At 55.2% G+C, this 24583-nt stretch overlaps 10 protein-coding genes across 10 annotated transcripts; 5 read left to right on the top strand and 5 right to left on the bottom strand.

Moving 5' to 3' along the window:
* Positions 1-1250: 1250 nt before the first annotated feature.
* Positions 1251-4382, top strand: E0L32_003745 (uncharacterized protein; the record flags this gene model as incomplete). Its single annotated transcript, XM_031138079.1, has 6 exons — positions 1251-1261; positions 1415-2358; positions 2420-2981; positions 3042-3374; positions 3431-4087; positions 4148-4382. The coding sequence occupies 6 exons, from the start codon at positions 1251-1253 to the stop codon at positions 4380-4382; spliced, it is 2742 nt and encodes a 913-aa protein (XP_030998162.1).
* Positions 4383-4968: 586 nt separating this feature from the next.
* Positions 4969-7045, bottom strand: E0L32_003744 (uncharacterized protein; the record flags this gene model as incomplete). The annotated part of the gene is made up of 4 exons (XM_031138078.1): positions 4969-5492; positions 5576-5657; positions 5713-5839; positions 5898-7045. 4 exons carry the CDS (start codon positions 7043-7045, stop codon positions 4969-4971), a joined length of 1881 nt encoding a protein of 626 aa, XP_030998161.1.
* A 1493-nt stretch (positions 7046-8538) lies between these two features.
* E0L32_003743 (uncharacterized protein) lies at positions 8539-9606 on the bottom strand (the record flags this gene model as incomplete). The annotated part of the gene is made up of 3 exons (XM_031138077.1): positions 8539-8559; positions 8616-9513; positions 9584-9606. The coding sequence occupies 3 exons, from the start codon at positions 9604-9606 to the stop codon at positions 8539-8541; spliced, it is 942 nt and encodes a 313-aa protein (XP_030998160.1).
* A 671-nt stretch (positions 9607-10277) lies between these two features.
* Positions 10278-10611, top strand: E0L32_003742 (uncharacterized protein; the record flags this gene model as incomplete). The annotated part of the gene is made up of 2 exons (XM_031138076.1): positions 10278-10327; positions 10383-10611. 2 exons carry the CDS (start codon positions 10278-10280, stop codon positions 10609-10611), a joined length of 279 nt encoding a protein of 92 aa, XP_030998159.1.
* A 1371-nt stretch (positions 10612-11982) lies between these two features.
* On the top strand, positions 11983-13454 carry E0L32_003741 (uncharacterized protein; the record flags this gene model as incomplete). Its single annotated transcript, XM_031138075.1, has 3 exons — positions 11983-12003; positions 12440-13118; positions 13210-13454. The coding sequence occupies 3 exons, from the start codon at positions 11983-11985 to the stop codon at positions 13452-13454; spliced, it is 945 nt and encodes a 314-aa protein (XP_030998158.1).
* Positions 13455-13549: 95 nt separating this feature from the next.
* Positions 13550-16629, bottom strand: E0L32_003740 (uncharacterized protein; the record flags this gene model as incomplete). The annotated part of the gene is made up of 3 exons (XM_031138074.1): positions 13550-15264; positions 15319-15753; positions 15807-16629. The coding sequence occupies 3 exons, from the start codon at positions 16627-16629 to the stop codon at positions 13550-13552; spliced, it is 2973 nt and encodes a 990-aa protein (XP_030998157.1).
* Positions 16630-17297: 668 nt separating this feature from the next.
* On the top strand, positions 17298-18674 carry E0L32_003739 (uncharacterized protein; the record flags this gene model as incomplete). The annotated part of the gene is made up of 2 exons (XM_031138072.1): positions 17298-17341; positions 17417-18674. The coding sequence occupies 2 exons, from the start codon at positions 17298-17300 to the stop codon at positions 18672-18674; spliced, it is 1302 nt and encodes a 433-aa protein (XP_030998156.1).
* Positions 18675-18868: 194 nt separating this feature from the next.
* E0L32_003738 (uncharacterized protein) lies at positions 18869-20057 on the bottom strand (the record flags this gene model as incomplete). Its single annotated transcript, XM_031138071.1, has 2 exons — positions 18869-19945; positions 20010-20057. The coding sequence occupies 2 exons, from the start codon at positions 20055-20057 to the stop codon at positions 18869-18871; spliced, it is 1125 nt and encodes a 374-aa protein (XP_030998155.1).
* Positions 20058-20529: 472 nt separating this feature from the next.
* Positions 20530-22072, top strand: E0L32_003737 (uncharacterized protein; the record flags this gene model as incomplete). The annotated part of the gene is made up of 3 exons (XM_031138070.1): positions 20530-21180; positions 21253-21994; positions 22056-22072. The coding sequence occupies 3 exons, from the start codon at positions 20530-20532 to the stop codon at positions 22070-22072; spliced, it is 1410 nt and encodes a 469-aa protein (XP_030998154.1).
* A 211-nt stretch (positions 22073-22283) lies between these two features.
* Positions 22284-23651, bottom strand: E0L32_003736 (uncharacterized protein; the record flags this gene model as incomplete). Its single annotated transcript, XM_031138069.1, has 1 exon — positions 22284-23651. One exon carries the CDS (start codon positions 23649-23651, stop codon positions 22284-22286), a length of 1368 nt encoding a protein of 455 aa, XP_030998153.1.
* Positions 23652-24583: the final 932 nt, after the last annotated feature.

The following is a 24583-nucleotide window of genomic DNA, read 5'->3' as shown; positions in this document are numbered from 1 at the left end:
TGGTCATCTAAGGAGCAGTGGTTCCGTGGCGGGAGCATCATACCAAACCCCAGAAGAAAATTGGGCAAATTGCTGGAGCCCACGACGCTCGGTTGCTCTAAGCAAATTCGTGTCTCTCCACAGTGCCCATGCATCTCATCGCTAACTCTGTAACCTCCAAAGGCATCCTGAATGCAATCAGGCTTATACAGCATTGTTTGCCAGCCAACAATGGCAAAGACAAGATTTCTGGCGGATTGCAGCGCTGTGTATTCCTTGTTGAGCGTGAGAAACCCTTGTGAGATGAGGGTGTCTGTGAGGCCATCGATGGATTTGGGCTCCGAAACCAGCATGAGATCATGGATCTGATCCCACAGCGGCAGGAAATGTTTGCTCCAATCCACGTCGTTGCCGAGATCACTATCCGACACGCATGATAGCAGGTGGGCTGGCAGGCAGATCACTTGACGGCGCAACCAATGGGAGTGCCACTGGATATCAGTGAAAGCTCGCCCAGATGTCGCCAACAGTGACCTAGGCACCTTGCATGAGCTGCAGATCCACAGGGCCGTGGGGGAGCAAGTACATCATACCGAAACCACGACATATCGTTTACGTTCCACCACAGTGACAGGTTGTAGTCCTAGAGTACTGACAAGACTCAAAGGAATCCTAGTTACTGCCTTGGGAAGCCGTGAGAATAAACAGATGGAAAGCAAGGCTCGGATGGCTCTAGGAAGGTGGCAAGCACCCCGTATTTAAATCTTCCTCGCTACCAGTGTGCCAACAAGGCTGTACATCTGCGAATGGGGGCCAAGAATCACGATGGACAATGCATTCACTTGTCTCGTTTTCTGCGATCCGTGGAGGACCAGGAGGATTGGAAGGCTGAAACTGCATGCTACACCCACCAATTCAGGTTGCTGACCACTGCGAATCCCTGCGGCTCCGGGCCAGGCCGCACAACAGGCGTCCAACAGTTGCATCCGGTTGCATCCAGCCCCCATCAAGCGACTGTGTGGCACTTCGCCGAGGGCGCCAAAATCAACATCCCCCATTGGCGGTTGCTCTTGCTCTGATATGATGAACCTGCATACCTTTTCCTACTCCGGGTTCACAGACACCTCCACGAATAGAATTCGATCCATCCCGCCTCAGTTGACAGTTACCCGAGTACCCCGCCCTCCCCCTGGGATCTATTCCTCCTTCTCTTCTCTCATTCTTTTCTTCTCCTGCTGTAGACGCGCGCCAAATGCTGGACACCCGAGGCCATGGACGAACGGTGGGTCTCTTGACCTGTGCGGCCGTGCCTGCAAAGTACCTGTAACTAATTATATCTGCGGCAGTCGCTCTCCAAGCCCATTGTGGCATAGAGCCCTGGAGAAATATCGCGAGGAGCTCCAGGGTGCAGAGGATTTTCGGACCATTGAAGCAGTCCACTCCCTCGCGAGCTGCTCGATTCCATCGCTTCGATCCAAACCAGTACTTCCGGTAACTACTCGGGAGTTATCGCACTTCGACGACTTGCGCCACGACTCAAGTTCGTGGACGATTTCTCCGCCGTCCTGGCGCTGTGCTTTGGTGCCGACGCGACACTTACCGCAACAGTATGGGGCAGCATCAGGATCATCTTGGGACAGGCAGCCTCGACGGCAGATACCTTGCAGGATATCCTCGACATGCTAGAGGATCTGAGTTTGACGCTCCCTCGCTTCCAGATCTATGAGCGCACACTGCCTCTCAATCGTCAACTCCAGCATGCAATAGTCGACGTGTATGGCGAGATCATTTGCTTCTACGCCCGGACTATCTACTTCCTCCGCAGCAATCCGCACCTGGTGTTGAGGAAAAATGCGTGGCAAACCTTTCAGAAAGACTTCGCTCGGACCATCCTGCGAATCAAGCGCATGTCCTCCGTCGTAGAGAGCGAGGCCGATATGGCCCGTATGCGTCAGGACGAGTCTCGCTACAAAGAGGTCCTGGAATTCTTGAATGCAATGAAGATAGATGAAAAGGACAACCCCAAGTCTTTGCGCTTCAACAACATACCCTTCCCAAAGAACCCTAAGTTCAGTGGCCGAAAGGACATGTTGGCACAAATCCAGACCACCCTGAACCCAGCATCTTCCTCCTCGTCCATGCAATCCATGGCCCTGTTCGGGATGGGAGGTGTGGGCAAAACCCAGACTGCACTTCAATTTGCCTATCAAAGCCTGGACGATTTTGAGGTTGTATTATGGGTCGCCGCCGACAATGCCATCTCCATTGGCCAGAGTTTTGGCACAATTGCAAGTGAACTGGGCTTGCTTGGCGGCGATGATGAGAAGAAGGATCCAGTAGTGGCCATTTGGAAAACGAAAAATTGGCTCAATTCAACCCGTAAGGCTCTGCTGTTTCTTTCATCGCGAGATCGATCTTGCTGTGCTAACAGTGAGCACAGAACTTCCATGTCTGCTGATTTTTGACAACGCGGACGATCTAGGCGCCTTGAAAAAGGCATGGCCTGCGTCCATCAACGGCGCGATTCTTTTGACCACAAGGGATTTTGAAGTCGCTACGACGCTTGCAGCAAAGTATCTGCAAGTAGAACCACTGAACATTGAGGAAGGAAGCAACATGCTGCTCAAGGCTGTGGGGTTGGAGGATACGCCCTCGTCTGATACGCAACATGCTGTCACTATTACCAAGACATTCGGCGGGCTCCCACTGGCATTGAGCCAGATCGGCGGGTTTATCAACCAAAGAAAACTGTCCCTACAGGACTTCCTCCCGCTCTACGAGAAATATTCGACCAGAATCGATGCTCGAAAGGCATCTCACGATGACTACGAATATACATTGAGCACGGTTTGGAACGTCTCCTTTGAAAAGCTTAGCGAAGAGGCTGCACATCTTCTAAGCCTACTATCTTTCTTTGATCCGGACAGCATATCTGAAGAGATTATGCTGCATGGGTCTCAAGGCCTGGATGGTGAGTTTTCTTATCTATCCGATGAATTCAGGTAGGAGTGAGCCCTAAAGATCACTTGTCGAGGCATTACGTGGGCTAATCTGAAGGGTAGTCTGGGGGATTCTGCAGAGGAGCTATTACGGGCAGCTCTCGTCACAAGGGCGCGGGGAAGTTCCACACTGTCTATCCACCGACTGGTACAATCAGCTGCTCGCAAAAGACTGGACAAGTCTACCAAGGTCAAGTATTTCGACGCTGTGGCGCATATGTTGGGTTGGGGATTTCCAGATCATGCAAGTGTGGATATTGGCCACCAGATGTCAACCTGGTCCCGGTGTGAAAAGTGTGTCCCTCACGTCAACTACCTAGTCGACCTTGCAAAGACATCGGATATCACGCCATCTAATCGGCAGAAGTATGCAGAGCTCCTATTGAGGTGCAGCTGGTGAGTCATTCAGATCTCTCCTCGCTTACAAGGACAGACTAACCAAACCAATTTAGGTATTTGTATGAGGGCGAGCTCTATTCTATCTCCCGGAGCATGATCCAGCAAGCAATAGAGACGTTCGATGACACCTCGACCCTTGCATATGCAAGTGCCATTGATCTCGGAGGTCTCATCGACTTGGATATGGCTCGACCAAGTCAAGCTTTGGCACCTTTCAAACGTGCACTGGACATCCGACTTGCGAGGCTTGGGGCTGAAGACCCTTTCATCGCGTATAGCCTGAACAACATTGCCCTAGCATACACCGAGATGGGGGAACTTGACCTCGCTTACAAAGCGCATGAAGATGCTATCAGTCTCAGGCTCAAGGCCAAGAGCGACAGGATCGGAAACTCCTACAGCAACATGTCTAGCCTGCTTCTTCGGATGAACCGTCCAGACGAAGCCGAAGAAATACTTGCAAGATGTCCAGAGCTCAAAGACTTCAGCGACGAGACATTCCTCAGCCTGGGAAATCCACGCTGGTCGGGCGACATGGTCCTTTTATCTCGCATCCGAATGGCACAAGGGCGGGTAACTGAGGCTATCAGACTCTCATCCAAAGCGTTAGCATTTCGGCAAAGTCTTTTAGGGGAACGCCTGAAGACGTGCGATTCACGCTACGATCTTGCCTGCATGCTACTCAAGGATGGCCATGAAAGTTTAGCAGCGTAAGTGGCGACCTCGCCTCCAGTGTCAGACTTGGGATGCTGATCAAAACTATCGCACAGTCGGCTCCTGGAAGAAATCGTCAGTATTTCCGAAACCTTTGTGGAGGGTGAGGGACAGAGGGCACGTGCTTTGTACAAGCTCTCGATAATTTACAACGGCAAAGACCAGCAAGTCTTGAGTGAAGCCTACAGGGAAAAGGCATTACAGTCACGAGCCGCCGCCAATGCTGAGTTGAAGGATGCTCCTTTTGAAGAGGCAGAATTCGCTAAGCTTTGTCTCTGGATGCTTTGGTAGTAACCTTTCATTTGCGAGAACCACCGCTAGCTATTTCCGCCCGGAAAATCATCAATCCGCTGCTGAGACATTAGACAATCATTCTCTCCCGAGGTGTTTGAGTATCCAGGACTTTTGAGTACCATGAAATGTGGCTGTTTTGATTTGCTTCATGGTCACGGACATTGTGGTGGCTTGCTTTGAGACCCTGATCAGAACTCACAAGAGGTTTGTATCTGGTGAAGACTTCCATAATTATTGCTATCCTACACTTCTCGAATCTGGAAACAGGTAGGACCATCCCTTTGGCCAATGACCAGTCTTCCAGAATCTTCTCCCAGTAAGTCATTGAGAACCTCTTCCATGGCTTCTCATCAGGTGGAGAATCTCAGTCATGCCGTCCCAGCTCCATTCCCTTTCACATACCCTTCTCAAATAAAGGCCACGCTGGACCAACACGGGAATGGCGACTAGTAACGTATCTCCGCTGCCAAGACAAGACCTAGACAACTCGTACTCGTAATGAAGTATCCCGCTCCCTCTTCTGCCTTGGTCGTTTCCGTCTCAATATCAAAACACTCGCGTGCCCCCTCGAGCCCCAAGCGGCTCAGTCGCTGCCAACAGCCGGATCGGAAAGGAGAGCGGCCCTCTGCACCAGCTCCTCCTGCGACTCCGTCGTCAACGGCTTGAGCATTTGCCGCTGAGCAAGGACGTGGTTGTCCTCGACCATGTGGGGCACGATCTTTCGCCACAGAAGGTCGAACCGGGCCGCGAAGGCCGGGTTGAACATGCAGTACACCACCGTGTCGTCCACCATCCTCGTCATGGACACCCGGAGCGGGTACAGGACGTTGTCTGGCGTCAGGCCCTCGCCGCCCTGCTGTCCCGGCTGCTCGTACATGATGGTGAGGGACTTGCGGAGAATCGCCTCGAAGTCGACGACGGCCGGATTGTGCGAGTCGATCTTGACCAGCGCCCCGAGGATGTCGGTGGCCTTGTCGAGATGAGCAATGGCATAGTCCATCATGTTCTTGTAGGCAATGGAAGCGCCGGCAATGTAGTGGGCAACGTTGTGCAGGACGCAGTGGGCGTTGAGCGGCTGTTCCGGGTTCAGGTCCGCACCAGGATAGACTGTGTGAGTTCATTAGCAACAGGTCCGAGTTGTTAACTAGCAACCAGAAAACAGGAGCTTGGTTATCAAAGTCTTTACTTACATCCGCAATACATGAACTGCAGCGCAGTTCCGAGTTGGCCCGGATCGTGAAGGTCAAGTGACATGAATCGAGGGCTCCCGTCCTACTTCCGATCAGTCATAGGTGAACCATAATCGTATATATAAGAGCAGACTCACCGGGAGCGGTGGAGGCAAGCGATCGGCCAGGTACTTGGACTCTCGAACCAAGATGCGACGGTGGAGCTTCCAACGGTTCTGCTTGCAAGTAAGGAGAATGTCCCAACCAACGGGATCGTTGAAGAGCCTGCTCAAAGAAAAGTTAGTTTGGTCGCATAGTATGCCCTCGGGAAGCATAGACTGACTTTGCATCATTCTCCTTCTCCAGAAAGCGCATCATGGCTTCCTTGCCCTTGTTCGGCTCGCCATTCGCATCTGTGGTAGATCCGCCTTCGACGGGCTCCTTGACTGACTCTTTGACAGGCTCCTTTGTCAACTCCTTGGTCGGCTCATCTGCTGCGCTACCCTCATCCTTTGGCTGAACCGCGGCTGGGCCGGAGGAGGCCGTCGTTGGGTGACGATCTCCGTCAGCGATGATACCCAGGGCGTTCATATTGGCGATGCTCGGCGATTCTGTTGATTTCCGGCCGTCATCCACACTCTGTGACGAGATTTGCACGTTTCTGAGGTTGTGACGGATGTTGTCGGTTTGCTTGGACGATTGTTTGCTTGAGCTGACTCCGGCCTCACCTTTGCTTTGGTTTGGGTTGAGAGTTGTAGGCGTATCGCTGGGCAGCAAAGAGGTGCCTCTCTCAGCAGGAGGTTTATACCAGGGAGCTACTGGTGCTGGTCCTAGCTCCGGAGCGCTTGGGGCCGGGGAAGCCTTCGAGGAGGACGCTATGGCCGTGCCCGAAACCTGCAGGCTTCCGATGGGAGTGCCCGCCGCTGTTTGCAGGTTGTTTGCCGCCCCTTTGCCCTGCATAGCACCAACCTGTCTGCTCATCAAGAACTCATGCAAGCTCATCGCTCTACCGCGGCCAAAGCCCGGAGTTGGCTTCCTGCCAAGAGGTTTCTGTGCTGTGGCGTGTTGATCAGCACTCACGGATCGGTTTCCCGATGCTGCCTTGCGCACAACAGTCGACCACTCTCCTCCCTGGGGTACAGCCTGCTCGTCATCGTGACTCTCTGGTCCCTTTCCGGATGGTTTGTCTGTATCACCAAGACTCTCGGGTTTCTTGCCGGACGACTTGTCTTGGTCATCGAGACGAACAGGTCCCTCTTCGGCCGGCTTGTCTTCACCATCAAGAGGAGCGGGTTTCTTTTGGGAAGAATTCCCTTGATCGGCGTTGCTCAGAGATGTCGTTGCGATTTGCGCCCACGTCCGTGATGCGGCGGCAGGTTCCGCCGGCGTGGGTGGGCTCGAAGGGGTTTCCGGAGCTGCGCTGGCAGGAGGCGAAAGAGACTCCTTGGCTTTACCGGCAGCCTTGCGCTTTGCCTTGCTCTTCCTGGCCATCCTTCCTTTACGCCTCTATGGTTGCAGTTGTGGAGGCCTTTGTGTCGTTCGAGGGAGGTTGTGAAGTTGTCAAGAGAGCAGGGTTCTGAAAGCAATCTGACACAAAGATGATTGAGGTTGCCTTGCTAGTGAGGTGCTGTGATTTTTTATCTGGGCGGGTCACTAGCAGGACCCCTCTTTGGGGACAATTTTGAAGCTGTCGATACTTGGCGAGCCTCGTCCGGACGAGGCTCGCACTACTGAGCACAATTTCAAACTAGCCTACCGCAACCACCATAACCACCAGCCAACATCCCTGTAGGTTTCACTGCTATAAAATTCGAGGCACAATACCAACCTTGATCTCATAGAAGTCTCTCGGAGATTAATGGCTGAGTATTGGGCTCATAAAGCTCCTTTCAGAAAGGGGGGCTTCCTGTGCCCAATCCAATGAAGTCAATCATGGGTTTCTGTTTCTGTTTCTGTTTCTGTTTCTGTTTCTGTTTCTGTTTCTGTTTCTGTTTCTGTTTCTGTTTCTGTTTCCTTTATCATACAATTTCTTCAATCAATCTAAGCAAGACTGTTCTCTTGGAGAATGAAGCAATCTTACGGTCAAGATCTACGGTTCTGCCCCTGTAAACAACACTCTATGATCGTTTGGAATGCTCGAGAGCAGCCTTCCCATTTTTCATCTGGAACAGTGAATTGGCTGCGATGGTTCTGGGTTCACCATGCCTTTCCAAGCATTTTTTCCCCATAAGAAATGCACGTCAAAAGATGATGTTCAGCTTAGCTTAGGGTAGGCCCGTTAATTATGACATTTGACTACTCGACAAATGAAGGCACCAGCAGGATGTCGACTTCCAGGTGAGAGTAACAAGTACCAAACAACCAATTTCAGACCACATTTCCACTACTTCCGAACAAGCCACTACTTTCTAGCCACGTTTTTGCAACGACGAGACGAATACAATGGCCAACATCACAATAATACTACGGTAAATGGCCAGCAGACTATGACCCAGTAGCAGGAGAATCTAGAGTGTGTTTGTTTACGCTCCATGGATATTGATCAGAGTCCGCATCTGCAACCTCATTACGAGGGTCCTGCTGCTTGAAAAGGGTGAGAAAGAGGAGTATTGCGCTGGAGGAGAAAACAAGTCGAGACCACAATAACTTTGACCACACCGACATAGCTACAAGGTCGGTATCGTTGCAGGAGGATCAAAAGAATGCTTTTATTTCGCAATTTCCAATGCCCATGCCATAACGCCGAATCTAATGCAATGAGTTTGTCTTCGAAGAGACCCCAAAACGCCGGCGCTTTCTGATGGTTCCTGAGGCAGGAACCATTCCGATGTCTAGTACATAATATGTACTGTGATAAAATAAAACAATTGCCGTGACAGAAGCACTGTGATATTGGCGGACAAATTGTGGCCCGACCCTCGCGGCGCGGCCTACGAGCACATGGCGTGGACTTCGTTGCCGACGCCGTGAGAACGCTACCTTGATCACGTCTTGATCATAAAAATCTGCCTGTGGTTAGCACGTACTGGTGGTACAACGGACAGGCGCTTCAGCGACCTACCTGGTTCAAGGCTGCTGGGTCCATAACCGCGCGCCTCTTCTGCGCAATAAACCGCTTCCTGGCCAGGTGTCTGCCTGCCACCACAGCCGCCACCGCCGCCGCATCGCAGTCCGTGACATTTTCGCTATCCTTGCTCGACTGGTCTGCGCTCTCTGTGTCGTCCGTCTCACGTTTGCTTTTGCTCTTCTTCTTCTTGCCGGACTTGGATTTCTTGGAGTCTGGCTCCTCGGGCGACGGCGAGCCAGATCTGGCGCTTCTGTCCTTCTTTCTCTTGGCCTTTTCCTTCCTCCTCTCCTCTTTCCTACGTCTCTTCTCCGATTTTCTGTCGGTGTCGTCGTCATCGCCATCGGTCTCTGCCTTGCGCTTCTTCGACTTTTTGTCCTTCTTGGGGGGCGCGGACTCGACGGACGCCTCGGAGTCATCCGCCGGCTCGGCCTTGATCGACTTCTCTTCTTCCTTGGCGGCGGCCGCAGCCTCTGCATCGTCCAGCAACTTCTGCACCTGGTCGCCCACCAGCAGCCCACCACGGACGAACCTCACCGCGCCAAACTTCCGCTCGATGTAGTGGCTCATTTTGATGATCTCCCTGGCCTTCTTCTGCTCCTCAATGACGGCCTCGTCCTTGCCGTTGAGGCGGCAGAGCAGGTCCTTGAATACGTCGAGGCCGGTGCACTCGTCGCCCTGGTTCTTCTTGGCACCGAGCCCGAGGTTGTCAGCCCTCAGTGCCACGCGGATGTGCGAGGCGCTGGCGGCGGTGTGGAACTCGGCATGGGACGCATCTTCCGGTCCGAGATACTGGCCCGGGGCCCAGCCCTGGGAGCGCAGCATGCGGTGGCCGAACGAGTCGGTGTTGCGGCTCCATTTCGTATTGTTGGGATCTTTGGCGAGCTTGCGCTTGCTACAGGACAGGGCAATAAGAGTCAGCCGACTGCGGTCGGCATGCAGAGTTCGGACTGGAACCGACTTACTTTTTCGCTGCTGCTAAGCCCATTGTGTCGGGCTGTATCGAGACGAAGCTGCTTGGGGGCAATGTTGTGTTTGTTGCGTCGTACAGTAGGTATGTTCCACTACGAAACAAGATAAGAAAAAAAACGAGGCGGAGAGGGACTGGAAAAATCAGTATCGGGGCGGGCGAGTGATAAGCGATGATAAGACCAACCCCAGCCCACGGGCGGGAAAGCGCCCCACTATCCCGCCTGGGCTCCACGAACTCTTGCCCCTCTGGGAGGGAGATCAAGCAATGCGCATTTGATGTTCCCATCCTCAATTCCCTAAGGGAAGAATAATGGAAGGAGGCACCCACACCTAAGTTGCCGGGAATTATCCCATCCTCGGTGCCTAGCATGTAACATTAGAAAGAAAGAAACATGGTGATAGTTAGCTATTGATCTACAGAATTTACATCACAGTCATCATCTTTCCTTGCAACCTCACATTCAATAACCAGTACAAGCAGCAGAAAGATGGATCCTGTCAGTGCAGCTCGGGACATGGCCGATAGGGTTGGAGAGGTAAGGGCAAACCCAAGTTCTGGTACTCAATTGAGTGCCAGTCTACGGCCCAACCTCGAGACTGAGCCATATTCCTCCTCTCCTCTAGCACAAGGCACAACGTCACGCCGCAAGAGCCCAGATTCGCGCGAACTTCGATCAAAAGGTAGCCATGATCAGGGAGCGCATGGGCAATTGTCAGACACAGCACGAGAAGGAAATGTGTGCTTCCCCCCTTGATTAATGTTGTAGACCAACCCATACTAAGCGTCCACAGAATCCGAGCGCACCAGGCACAGGTCGAATGCCTTCTTGTCGAGGTCGAGAAGCGCAATTCTCGCCAGGCCATTATCTGCAAGAAACTGGCCGAGATCCGCAACGAGTGCCTCAACCTGTCGAAGCAGTTGAGAGCCGTTTACGCCGGGCGCGAGGAGCTCGCTCGATCATCAACTTCCCAGTCGCTTCTCGATGCCAGCACCAGAAAGGCAAGGACAGCCGCAGCTTAAGATTTGCCGTCGATGGGCCTCAGGAGAAACTCGCATGTCGTGTACCAGTCGGAGAGAGTGAATTGCTCGAGGGAAAACGGAGGTGCTTATGGCCTAGTTGGCACTGGCAACCAGGTAATGGCAGAAAAACGAAAAACATGTTCTATGTGGCGAGTCGGGATCTCCGGGACGGTGTGGTGGCCTCTTGAAAGTGGTGTCTATTGCCCATGCTCTATCCGTTACATTCATAGTACAAGAAGTCGCTATCGTACACTCATGCAGCCGCTTCAGCAGACGTGCATATGTAGACCTCTAGACTTTGAAGCCAAAGCCCTCCATGCAACTCCGGTATTGCTGGACCATGGACTGGCAGTCCTTTGCGGGATCGGCGGCCGTGGAGAACAGCATGCACTCGTCTCGTCGCGCTTTTTCGTCCTTGCATACGCAGCACGGCTACACATAGAACAAAACGTCAGCACTTGGAAACTGTGAGCGGGATCGCGAGCGCGCGCTTGCGCAATCCAGAGGAACCGACTGACCTTGGGTTTTGAAGCGGCGTCGGCGTTGACTTGGGGTGCCGGCGAGGAGCCGAGAGATGCTGTCGAGCGCGGACCTACATCAGCATTCCGAATGACGGCGCATATATATATAAGAGGGGTGACTTACGCATGGTTGCAGCTTGCGACGCCATTGTGCCTTGAGTGATGGTCAAGAAGAGAACCTATCGTTTCGAATTGTGGAGGGCAGAGTTGAGTTGGGGGATGCGATGCGATCAATCATGCTCAGACCACACTAAGATAGAAAAAAATCCCCGATAACGTCAGTCAAAAACCTCCTGACGATTTGTCAGTCTGAAATGTGGGGCGCGGGAGATCTACGCCGCGCGTGCCAAGACTCCAGAACGCCGAAAGCCCCGGACCGGATCGGCGCTCTCACAGAGCAACCATAACGTGCTCGATGGACGCCATCTCTACTGGCACCCCTTGGTTTTCGACAAACGCTGGGTCAATCTTGCAACTCAAAATTCGATTCTTTTCTGCAATATTCTTCTCGCCTGGAAGACAGTCCCAAATATTTGGAAAAGTACATACGTGAAGACTTCAGAATAAATGTTGGTACAGTGCAACAATCCTACAAGGTGGCTTGTTAAAAAGATCAAAGACGGAATGACTCTTCATTGCACCCTTGAATCAGAGCTCATGGAATTAAGATAATATGCTGTAGTAATATAGTACAGGTGTAAATGTCGCGGCCAAACTTTACAAGGCTTGAATGCGCAAGTATAAATGTTGGAACCTCCTGAAGGTGTGAATCAAACATTTCACCAGGCGTATCCCTGGCAATCATATAGACCTCAAGTAATCCATTCCTATACCATAAAAGATGAGAAAAATGACTGCCTCACAGTTCGAGGTTCCTGACAACTTTCCGGCTTCTCAGGATAACACAGGCCCATCATCTATGCTCTGAAACTCTCCCTGAGCAGGCAGTTGGGGAAGACAATAATCACCATATTGTTGGTTGGTCTTTGGATCCCTACGAGACCAGGCTGCTTCAAAGTCAGTGTGACATATTACCTCGCATAACGGAGCGGCCGTGTCAGGACTCGGGAGGGACCGGGCACGGTACCCCACAAGTTGGAGATGACTCCATCAATCTCACCTGCACACCGGCTTTCTCCTTGCTGCTCTCACCTTTATCAAGGCCCCGCATCCAGACGATATCATGCTGTCGATTGAAGAAACCAAGGAGTTGTCCCGTATCAATCTCGAATTTGCTGAGGCACGAAGCAACCCTGCACGTCCCGTCAAGCTCCGCCGAGCCCACTCCACTGACACGGTGACCACAGATCATTAAGAAGGACCCCGAGGCCCCATTCCTAAAGGCATGGGACGAGGCAACTGACCTGGCCGCCATTCGAGCTCTCTTCCAAGCCTTCAAAGAGGCCGCAGAGCGCTCGCGGCCCGACCCGTCCACCGTAGCGTACACGCAGGAGGACACCGAGATCGCGGTGCGCGATGGAACGCGGGTCACCCTGCGCATCCACCGGCCCAAGACGCCACCGGCCGGCCGGCCGGGCATGGTCATGTTCCACGGCGGCGGGTTCGTCGTCGGCAACCTCGAGGTCAACGCCGGCCTCGCCCACACGTTCACCGAGATGGGCGCCGTCGCCGTCGACGTAGCCTACCGGCTCGCGCCCGAGCACCCCTTCCCCGTGCCCGTGCACGACTGTCTAGATGCGCTCCGCTGGGTGGCCGCGCACGCGCGCGAGCTGGGCATCGACCCGGCGAGCGGCCTCCTGGTGGCCGGCGAGAGCGCGGGCGCCGACATCGCCCTCGCTGTCGCGCACGCGTATCGGCAGGGCGTTCGGGAGGAAGGGCTGCCGCCGCTGACCGGCATCTATGCGCCGCTGACCTCGGCGGTGACGAGGGACTCCGTGCCGGAGAAGTATCGAGATCGCTTTGTGAGCATGGATCAGAACGCCGAGGCTCCCGTGCTCAGCGCGGCATCGCTAGCATTCATCCGTAGTAAGTACCACACCCAGGGCACACTGCGTGAGTGCGTGCTCACCAGGAACGTCGGTAGAAATGTATAAGCCGCAACCGGCTCACCCACTAGCCGAGCCGCTCCTCTTCGAGCACGACGGCATCCCCAAGACTTACTTTCAGGCTTGTGGCTGGGACCCGACCCGAGACTGCTCTCTGGTCGCCGAGCAAGTGTTCTCGGACGCAGGCATCCCCACACGACTGGACGTGTATGCCGGCCTGCCCCACGCCTTTTGGACCGTAATGCCCGATGCCGGCTTCTCGAAACACCGCCAGGAGGATGTCCGACTGGCACTCAGGTGGCTCTTGGGGTCTTAATCACAAGCATCTATTCGTAAATCTCATACATCAGCATTGTGTGCGTGTCATACTCATCACATGATGTAGTTATAAATACAATTGACAAGACTCTATCAAATCATGTCTCCCATGAGCAACAGCCGGTACTTCTCGAGACCGTCGCGCAACCGGATCAGTATGCCCGCCGCGAGCATCTTGACTTCGTTCTCTTCGCCGCCGTCCTCCCCACGCGTCTGCTCAAAGACCTGCGCAACCCACTCTTGTGTCTGCACCACTTCCTTGCCCTGCTCTCTGCAGAGATCTCTCATGCGGTTCTCGTTGACCTCGAAGAGCGTGAGCAAAGCAAACAGCACTGCGCGAGTGACCCCGCTGTCGCCAACGCAATGGGTTTGGATCGAGCTCCCGAGCAAGAGACCCCACAGCTCAGAGGTCATCTGGGGCAGGGCCAGCGTGCTCGGCCCTGCCGCATGCAACAGAACCGCGAGGGTCTTGATGTAGAGCGTAAGGAGAAGCGGCTGGAACACGACGCCTCGAAGGCGTGCCGACATGGCATGGATGGCGTTTAAGAATCTCGCTGTCAGGGGGAAGAAGAAAGAGCTAGCGATCAGCTGTGCGGTAGTGTTGGGTATGCTGCGCACTCCCGTGGCCGCCCTGGACGCCTTGCCACCTTTGGCGCCCTGTTGCTGTTGCAGACGCTTGGTGAATGACGAGAGCTTCAGGACTTCGGGGCCAGTGGCCGAGTCTGCCGCCTGGGCTGCCATGGGAGCAAGCATATCCGAGGTGAGGTTGTGCGTAATTTGTTCTAAAGCGCTCTGTGGGAGGGGTCGTAGGTTGTCATGTGTATTGCCTTTGCCGTCTGTCTGATGTGGAGAGTCCAGGTACAATCTCTGGACTCGCTCTGGAAGTGTGTGGGAGGGAAACGCTGCTGCAGATGCGTATGCAGAATCGTCTAGACCGGCTAGTTCGCGAGCGGCGAGACCCATTGTTGTCAGGATTGCGGCTCGCTGTGACACAGAATAGTCGCCCTCGAAGAGGGCCTGCGCGAACCGCGGCCCAACCACATCAGGCTGAGCCACGCAGAGCGCAATCAGGCTCTGGAGCCTCTGGTCTGCGAACTCCTCTATGTCGTACTTGTCTTGAATGCCGATGAGAAGGGGCACGAGTTCCTGCAGGTGGTCTCGGACCTCTGTACCATGCTGGGCTTTTCGGCGGATGAGAACGGGCGCGGTGGCCATGCCTAGTTTCTGGTGGTCGTAGTTCTCCGAGTCCCGCAAATAGGCTATCAGCGACCTGATGTACACGGGCGCCCTGGGTTTGTCTCGCCTGATCGTGGTCGGATCATCATCGTCCGAGTCTTCGGCGTCAGAGTCGGGCTTGGCATACGGGACAGGGTCGTCGCCATCGTCCTCACTGTCGTCGACCTCTTCCACGATGAAACCTGTTGTTTGAGGGAGTCTCGCGGGTTTGCGGACTGACACTGGTTTCTTTTGTGATGGAGCGGGGGCGATGACCTTGACTACCTTCTGAGCAGCTCTCAAAGGGTCGATTGACCCGACCGTGTCTGCCGCCATCACCAGGCTCTTATACCACTCTGCTTCCTCAGTCGACGTCTCCTCCATGTGAAAGTCGAGCCGTGTCTCCGGCTTATCGGTGAGCGAGGATAGTGCCTCGCCAACAATCATACCCAGGAGGCGAGCCCTGCTTTGCGAGGCAGCAAGCCTGTTGGAGATACCGCGTGGGTAGTTGGTGGACCGCTTCAGCATCACAAGCTTCAGGGGCGCAAGCTTGTGGACGTATCCCGCGGCAAGAAGCAAGACCTGTGCCTGGGCTGCGGAGATACTTAGCGAGGGCATTGGGCCATATGAAAAGGGCGGGGGCTTACCTTCTTGATGGAGGACGGGGGTGTGCTTGATGTACAATTGGTCGCTGAACTGGTCCATGACCTTCTCGAGCACTCCTATTAGTATGTCCTTGTACTGTGCGACCACGGCAAGGACCGCCCGGCGCATGCCGACCGTGCCCATAGCCGCGGCCCCTGACGGCGACACGAGCCAGTGCTCCAAGATTTCCGATACTAGTTCCTCTGTGCTAACGAGCTGATGGATGAGACCGGCAACTGCCGATATCATTTCTCTAGAAGATTTCGTGTCGTTCATTTGGGATCCGCCCAGGTAATCCCGCGAGAGGAGACTCAAAAGTGCGAATGCAACTTTTCTCCTCTCCAGCGGTGCCAGGCTCGCAAGAAGATCACGGAACCGGTGCGCGCCACTCTCTGACCGAAGAATTAACGAGGATAACAACGTTTCCATGACGGCTTCTGTTTTTGGCGTTAGTCATGTCCGGTGAGCGCGGAGATGTTCACCATCATACCTTGAAAACCCAGGCGGAAAGACTTGGCCAGAAGCTGCGGGAGCAGCGACTCGCCCTCGGGCAGAGACCGATTTGCAGAGTACGACAAGTTCATTGCCAACCAAATGCTGTACTGCTTTCCATTCGCAATCCAATAGGATGATGAGCTGGTAGTGCTATCCCTCGTTGCCTTCTTGTCGAGCACGTTCTGTGCCTCGGCAGCCAAGGATATGATCTTTCCACCGCCGACTATGTTGACAAATTCTTGTTGAAGAGGGCGTTTCTTGGATTCTGTTTCGAAGCCGACTGAACTGCCAATCCAAAGTTGGTGCAAACCGTCTTCTCCTTCCAGAATGCCGCTGGTCATGTCGAGAAGGCTGTCAAGGTCAAAGGAAGGATCTGATCCTGACGCGCGAGGTCCCTCAGCTCTTTCATCCTGTAGCAGCACTCTCAAGCGCGCTAGACAGGCATTGACCCCAGTGAGGCTCCGAAGGCAATCCAGAAAAAGACCCTTCGCTGATGGCTCGGTCTTGAGGAGAGGCCAGTAATTTGGAGCGATGCGCAAGACAAGCACCTGAACGAGCTGAGAATACTGCGGGCCTGGAACAGAGGGAACCATAGGCTTGGAAGAACTGGCCCGGGCACGCCTGACATGTTGAAGAGCCGAGATGAGGGTATCATAGTCGGGCTCGTTTTTCAGAATATCAAGAACTTGCTCAAAGGATGCCTCGGCCAGATTTGATGCGGTATCATGCCGACGAGCGTCTGCCTTGCCTATGAAGACCGGCTGCGTCTGAGAGCCTGTAGGACCCTCATTGGAAGAAGCATGCAAGAGCAGATCCATGCTCTCAAAGGACTGGAGTAACTTCAAAGATCCAGATAAGTTGTGCTCTTGGCTCTCAGCGCACCATCAATCTGACTTCGGCGTGGTGTTTGGGTGTGAGATGAGCTCAAGGCATGTTTATTGCCCGCTGGAGATGTTGGAAGATGTTTCTTTTGCAGAGAGTTGTGAAATGGAGTTAGTCACTCATCCATTCCTTGAGAAGGTCCAAGACTGCCAGACGTCCAGTGCTCTTGGTGTGCGTAATGTCAGAGACACTCAGTGAAAGGGATGTCGATTCATTAATGAATATTCCAAGGTCGCCAGTTCACCTATCACTGCTACGCCTTCTATCATAGCATTCAAGGTTGAATTTTAGCGCCAAAATCGTTGCGACAGGCACCAGCAGGCCCCCACCCACCCCACTACTCGTCCTGTGATGTGATGCTGCCAGGGCTCAGGAGCTGTAGCTGAGGTCAGGCAGTCATCGGTCAAAGCGAAGATCCCTACTGATAGCCTTCGGACTTTAACATCGCACAACACACCAGACGTGACGCTTCGGGAAGCTGCAGGCAGTCCCGGTCTTCGGCAATAGGACGTGTTCCCAGTGTATTAACAGGCCCTCAGTCCAGCAGAGCTCTCGTGGCGACGGAGCACGAGGCGCATCCCCGCGCCTGGTTGATCACTGCAACATGGCAGACACTCTGGCTGTCGCGCAGCCTGGGAGATCAAGATGGTAAGTCCACAGACTCATATACTGCTCGTTTGACCGTTGACTGCTCAACAGGCGACTGACTTCGTCTTGACACAGGGAGTATCTCGACAGGATCCGGACCACCGCGGGTCCCTTCACCGACGCCGAGAGCCATGACCCGGAAGAGGTCGTCTCAGTCGTGGATCGCATGTGCGTGCTGGTCATTGGGGCGGGCGGGCTCGGCTGCGAAATCCTCAAGAACTTGGCCCTCTCGGGGTTCAAGAACATACACGTTATCGATATGGACACGATAGACATATCCAACCTGAACCGCCAGTTCCTCTTCCGCAAGGCAGACGTGGGCAAGTCCAAGGCCGAGGTGGCCGCCCGGTTCGTCGAGCAGCGGGTCAAGGGCGTCAAGATCACGCCGCACAACTGCAGGATTCAGGACTTCGATGAGGACTTCTACATGCAGTTCCAGTCCATCATCTGCGGGCTCGACAGCATAGAGGCACGGAGGTGGATCAACGCCACGCTGGTCGAAATGGTCGACATGGCGAACCCGGAGTCGCTCAAGCCTCTGATCGACGGCGGCACTGAGGGCTTCAAGGGCCAGTCCAGGGTCATATTTCCCACCGTGACGTCGTGCATCGAGTGCCAGCTCGACATGCACGCGCCCCGTGCCGCCGTACCCCTCTGCACCATCGCCAGCATCCCCCGGCAGCCCGAGCACTGCATCGAGTGGGCCCACGTGATCGCTTGGGACCAGGAGAAGCCCTTCCCCAAGCTCGACAAGGACGACCCGGAGCACATCCAGTGGCTCTATCAAAAGGCCCTCCTGCGGGCGCTCGAGTTCAAGATCACGGGCGTCACGTACTCCCTCACCCAGGGCGTCATCAAGAACATCATCCCGGCCATCGCCTCTACCAATGCCATCATCGCCGCGAGCTGCTGCAACGAGGCCATGAAGATTGCGACGAGCGCCGCGAGCTTTCTGGGCCTCGAGGACAACTACATGATGTATTCGGGCAACGACAGCATCTACACCTACACCTTTAAGCACGAGAAGAAGCCGGACTGCCCTGTCTGCTCGGATGAGAAGCAGGCCAGGCCCCTCGACGTCGACCCAAATGTGACGCTACAAGAGTTCCTCGACTCGATAGCTGCACGGCCCGAAGCTCAGCTCAAGAACCCGTCCATCCGGGCAGACAACAAGACTTTGTATATGCGATCACCTCCTAGCCTTGAGGAACAGACTCGGCCGAACCTCGAAAAGACTTTGAAGGATCTCGGCCTACAGGACGGCTACGAAGTGTTAATCACGGACCCGGCATTCCCGACCCTGACCTTCAACTTCATCTTGCGTTTCAAGTGACCTGGGAAAGACCACTATAGCGGTGGGACAATACGTAGAGTCATACAATAGATATACAGGCGAAAAGGTCTTGCTTGGAGTTGAACCCATCTAGACTGAATATCTCAAAAACCAAAGAAGCGACTGTCCCTTTTGTAAACCCCGTACGCCATGACTATGCATCCTAGACCTCCCTCAGAGCCAAGTCCCAGTCCTTATCTGGCCATGTTGATGACTTGGGTCTCGAGCTTCTTGCACTTGACCTTGAGCTGCTTGACAGCCTCGAGGAATAGCTCATCGCTGTCCCACTGGCCAGTGCTCTCAATGGAAAAGATGAAGTGATCCCTCTTGCGGCCGAGCTTCACCTTGTCCTGGAACTCCGCGTGGCGCAGGCACTCTCGGCTGACAGTGTCCTTCATCGGGTCCCGCACAACTGCCTTCTTCTCGCCGGCGTGGCCTTCGTAGCCGCTGCCCTTTTGCGCCGCCTCCTTCTTCGTGACCTGCTCCAACCCAATGACACCAGCGGGGAAGCACTTGGCGAACTTTTCGGCATCGGTGCCCAGGATGGGCTTTGTGATGGTGATGGTCGGCATCAGACGGTATGACGCGGTGCAGACAGGCGAAAACTTGGCGTGGTCGGCACCGTTGCCCTTGTGCATGTGCATCTCGAGATCGATTTCTTGGCCAGGCCGGAGCTTGGCGATGAGGATGTCTGGGTTTACAGGCGCGATGGCATCGTCGCCGGAAAAGTACTGCACCTGCCTGCCTTCTGGTACGAAGACGATATCCTTGGCATAGACATGCGCATGGTTGTAGAGCTTGGTAGGGTCCGTCTCATCCTTGGCGGCATCCGGGTTCCTCGTGCAAGACACGCTGAGCTCGAGCTTGACCGTGTTGTAGTCAAACGAATTGTCAAACTGGTTGCCAGTCTCGGGCGCCTTCCACCACTTGATAAAGTTGAGCAGACCCTCCTTGCCACCCTTGAAGGGAATAAGGCCTAGCCGATGTGACAAGACCTCATCCTGGATCACAGACGTGTTGTTGGAGATGAAGACGTGCTCGATGGCGAGAGTGGGGATCTCGGCGATCAGGATGCGCCGAAAGGCATTGGCGATGCTTGCATCGACGCCGATGAGAGAGAAGGAAGCATCAAACTGCTCGTTCTTGTGGAACTTGATCTCGAGGCTGTCACGGAACTGGTCTAGGTCCCAGGCTTGGTCTTCGCCAGGGAAGTGGCCGGGGAAGTCGGTCGCTGCAACGTTGGTGACGGTCTCCTTGTTTATGCCGACGATCTAGTGCACACAAGCTGCTGTCAGCGCTCATCCTTTGGATGCATGTTCTTGGATACAAAACTACCTTTCGCCGGTCAAGCTCGGCCTGGCTGGGGGTGGAGGTCGGAGCCATGTTGTGTGCATGACCATGAAGGGGAATGAATTCAGATGACGATTTGCGCCTCCAAATCTTTGGCGGTGGAGGGGTCTGGTCCTGGTGCTTCTCTTTTTTTTTTCTCTCCTCTACTGATAAGTCCTTATCGCCCGAAGCCGCTTTGGCACATATTATACCTGCATTGCGCTGTGCCTTTTTCTGTTTTGGGGTGCGGGTCCCTGCAAAGGGACGCTAAATCCAGGAATTGTAATTCACAGCATTTGATTGAGCAATTCGGCCACGGAACTACTTCGGCCCGCTCACAAATGCTGGACTCTGGAGCTTCGGCCGGCAAGCATCATTGACGGCTCAATCGACATCTAACGCTCCGGTTCGCCTCCTCGAATTCGAAGAGAAAGCCAGACGACGCCCGCCAATTGATTTGGGTGAAGAGGCTGCCACCATCCGAGGACAGTTTCTTGCGATCTCTTCGCGACCGTCATCAGCGACAATGGCCAGCCTCTACCGCCTCGCTGGCCGCAACGCCAAGCGGCTCTGTCTGAGGTCCGTAGCCACGCCCTCCTCGGTCAGGGCCTTTTCATCAACCTGCCTTCGAAAGTATGCCGAGCCCTACCAGGGAACGCGCCTCATCCCCGTCGACGAGGATTTCGCCCACCCGAACGATCCCTATGGAGTCCACAAGCTCCAGGAGGGCGCCGTGCAAAAATCACGCGAGGGCTCCGTCGAGAACAGAAAGGTCCGCCACTACACCGTCAACTTCGGCCCTCAGCATCCCGCCGCCCACGGCGTGTTGCGCCTCATTCTCGAGCTCAATGGCGAGGAGATCATTCGAGCCGACCCACACGTCGGTCTGCTGCACCGCGGCACGGAGAAGCTCTGCGAGTACAAGACATATATGCAGGCCCTACCCTACTTTGACCGGCTAGACTACGTTTCCATGATGACCAATGAGCAATGCTTCGCCCTTGCTGTCGAGAAGCTCCTCAACATCGAGATTCCTGAGCGCGCCAAGTTCATCCGCACCATGTTCGGCGAGATCACCCGCATCCTGAATCACCTCATGTCCGTGCTCTCCCACGCTATGGATGTCGGCGCCCTGACGCCTTTCCTCTGGGGCTTCGAGGAGCGTGAGAAGCTCATGGTAAGCTGCCCGCCCATGTTGAGTGACACAACCTGTTGCTCGTCTGTCGCTAACATGACTATCTACGAATAGGAGTTCTACGAGCGTGTATCTGGTGCCCGTCTGCACGCCGCCTACGTCCGGCCCGGCGGTGTTCACCAAGACATCCCTGTTGGCCTGCTCGACGATATTTACCAATGGGCGACCCAGTTTGGCGACCGCATCGACGAGACTGAGGAGATGCTGACGGACAACCGCATTTGGATCAACCGGCTGAAGGGCGTTGGTGTTGTGTCCGCCAGAGAGGCGCTTAACCTGTCTTTCACAGGCGTCATGCTCCGCGGCTCCGGCGTCCCATGGGATATCCGCAAGAGCTCTCCCTACGATGCCTACGACCAGGTCGAGTTTGACGTCCCCGTCGGCGTCAACGGCGACTGCTACGACCGATACCTGTGCCGCATGGAGGAGTTCCGCCAGTCTCTGCGCATCATCCACCAGTGCCTCAACAAGATGCCCGCCGGCCCCGTCCGGGTCGAGGACTACAAGGTGTCGCCTCCGCCGCGGGCGGCCATGAAGGAGAACATGGAGGCCCTCATCCACCACTTCCTGCTCTACACCAAGGGCTACGCCGTTCCCCCAGGAGACACCTACTCGGCTATTGAGGCGCCCAAGGGCGAGATGGGTGTCTACGTCGTTTCTGACGGCAGCGAGAGGCCATACCGTGTACACATCCGTGCACCTGGGTTCGCTCATTTGGCAGGCTTCGATCACGTGTGCAAGGGCCATCTCTTGGCGGACGCTGTCGCCGTCATTGGTACTATGGATCTTGTGTTTGGTAAGAAATCTCTCGCTCTTGTTCGTCATCTATTTGTGCGTGCTAGCTAACAATCGTCCAGGTGAGGTTGATCGGTAAAGTAAATAGGACTTGGGGGTTGGCGGGGAAGAGGAAGTGGGAAACAACGGCGACGAATCTGCAACGAAAGCCGGGATGTCTTTTTTTTTGTACACATACTCCTGTTAGACTCGGGGTCAGATGGCTCTGAATGAAGAAAGAAAGAATGCATCGAAGACCGAGGACTTGAGCTTACAGTCGTGACGTTTCTGGGCTAGACAAGCAAACCCCATCAGTTTGACTCGAGATGGCGGTTCAGAGCACAGTTTTCCCAATCGCCGACGTGCGGTGCTAAGCCCTCCGGGCCTGCGCCGATGGGCAGCCCTGCCAGCTGAAGATTCTGAGACGGGTAGACAGACGTCTGGGCATCCAAGACGAGGCCGGTGTGGTCGCCTCTCTGGTCGAACGAGGAGCTGGCAGTCGTCAGGAAGGCTCCGACCCGGCCGGCAAACGCCGGGGGCACCTGGTACACGGCACCGGCGATCCGGGCGGCAACCTTGGGGCGCGCCGCCTTCTTCTCCTCGGCCGGGCGCGGCTCTGGCATGTCTGGCAGGGGCGTGGGCAAGCGTCTCTCCTCAACGACGAAGCGGGCCCGGGCCCTCTTCGGCTCCGAGGACGGCGCGGGCGTGGTCATCTGGGGCGAGCCGGTCGACGAGTCGGAGGACCACTGGCTCAGCTGGAAGTCGTGGAAGGACAGGCCGCGCACGTGGCTGGCGAGGCCGGCCGGGTTCAGGCCGTCGGGCCGCTTGGGCCGGGGCTGCCTCAGCGACAGGGTGTCGGAGGAGGCTTCGGCCTTGGCTCCCGCCGCCATCTCGGCCGGGCTGCGGGCCGGCACGCTGTAGGATATCTTCTTGCCCTTCTTGGTGGGATGCCGTGCTTTCTTCGCGTTGCTTGCGTCGTCGTCGTGGTCGTCGCCGTGGTCATCGTCGTCGTCCGTGGCGGCCGGCATCACCTCCTTCTTCACTTCCGGGTAGGTGGCGAAGACGGCCTTGCACCCGCAGCGGCCGGCCTCGTGCTCCTTCCGGTGGTCGCTCAGCCACTCCGCCCCGTAGAGCGAGGGCAGGCGCACGTGCACCTCGCGGCGGTGGCCGGTGTTGGTCTCCTGGTACAGGGGAGGGATCTCAGAGGTAGTCGCGCCGCGGGCGGCGGGCACGAACATGGCGGTGCCCGCCACCGCAGCCATACCTCTCGGAGCGCCGAGTCCGCCGACGCCGTTCTCCTTCTCGGCGCTACTGCCACCATCACCATCACCAATGCCACTTTCGCCCTGCAGGGCATCACCGTCATCGTCCTCGTCCTCATCATCAGGCGGCGATGCAGGGGGCCCGATGGCGCGCGGCCGAATGAGCTCCGGGAAGACCACTTCGCAGCCGCAGACGGCCCGCTCGTGCATGAAGCGGTGCTCGGCCTCCTCGATCAGCACGGCGCGCGAGTGCAGCAGGCGCTGGCAGGGCCCGCACATCTCGTCGGCCAGGAAGGGGCGCTGGGCGTGCAGGCTGCAGGCCGGGTTGCTGTGGCGCTCCGTGGTCAGGGGGCACGGCCGCAGCACGGGCAGCGAGGCGTGCCCGCAGGTGTAGCCGATGAACTCGCTGAAGCACATGGCTAGGTGAGTCTGAGCTGAGCGAGTGAGCGGTCGGGCAGGGGTTCTTGCAAAGGGAAGGGGGTGATTCTGAGTGGTCGGTTCCTGTGGCGCCGTGATGTGTTTGAAGTCTGCGAGAGAAGGCCTTCAAGACGAGTCAGCTGGGGGGCAGGCAAGAGGGAGGTGAGGTGATGTCAGTCCTACTCTTGTATTCATAGAGCTGAAAGAATTGGAGATCAGTCAACTTGTACCGGACCAAGAGACAGGGTGGCCCTTTTCGGTTGCAAAGTAGTGATCCTGAGAGCAAAGGTCAAGTCGAAGATGAAGAGCAGACGCAAGGATTAAGTCAAACCCCTCTGATCAGGCGATCATTCGTCCGATCAAGGAGTTTTGACAGGAAGATGAGGAAGGACTTGAATTAAAGGGGAAGAAAGGGTGTGTGGTTGGAGAGCGAAGGGCTCGTTCTCAGTCAATCGTTGAGATTGACTTAGGACTGAGCTGGATGACCCTGCTTTTTGACCTAGACTCCAAGGGTCAACGAGAGATAATATCAAGTCAGGGCTATTTTGAATGGTGTCTGTGCTTCCACCATTGGCTGATATATCGCAGGATCTGGACTTGGCTCCTAATCACGAAAGAATCACCATGAGCTGCCAATGACCGGGATACAGGCGATCGATCCAAGTAGTGACGATAGCAGCTATCATGTGAAAACAATAGGGGTATGCTTGTGAAGAAGTGAAGGAATATCTAGGGTGCCCAATAGTCGAGATCTGGTATCTGTAAATTGACACACTGAGAGTATACCTCACAACTCCTTCATAGTACGAACCAAAGGCAGAAAGAATACTCGAGGCCGCACAGGGTCGACCAGCCAGCTCAACGAGTAGGTCAAATTATCATGTGCTTTTATGTACATTAATTATACACATACTACATCTTACAACAACGTA

This window comes from Thyridium curvatum, assembly GCF_004353045.1.
Source record: "Thyridium curvatum strain D216 chromosome Unknown NODE_17_length_530222_cov_84.051745, whole genome shotgun sequence".
NCBI lineage: Eukaryota > Fungi > Ascomycota > Sordariomycetes > Thyridiales > Thyridiaceae > Thyridium > Thyridium curvatum.
This window is presented reverse-complemented; position numbering and strand designations above follow the sequence as displayed.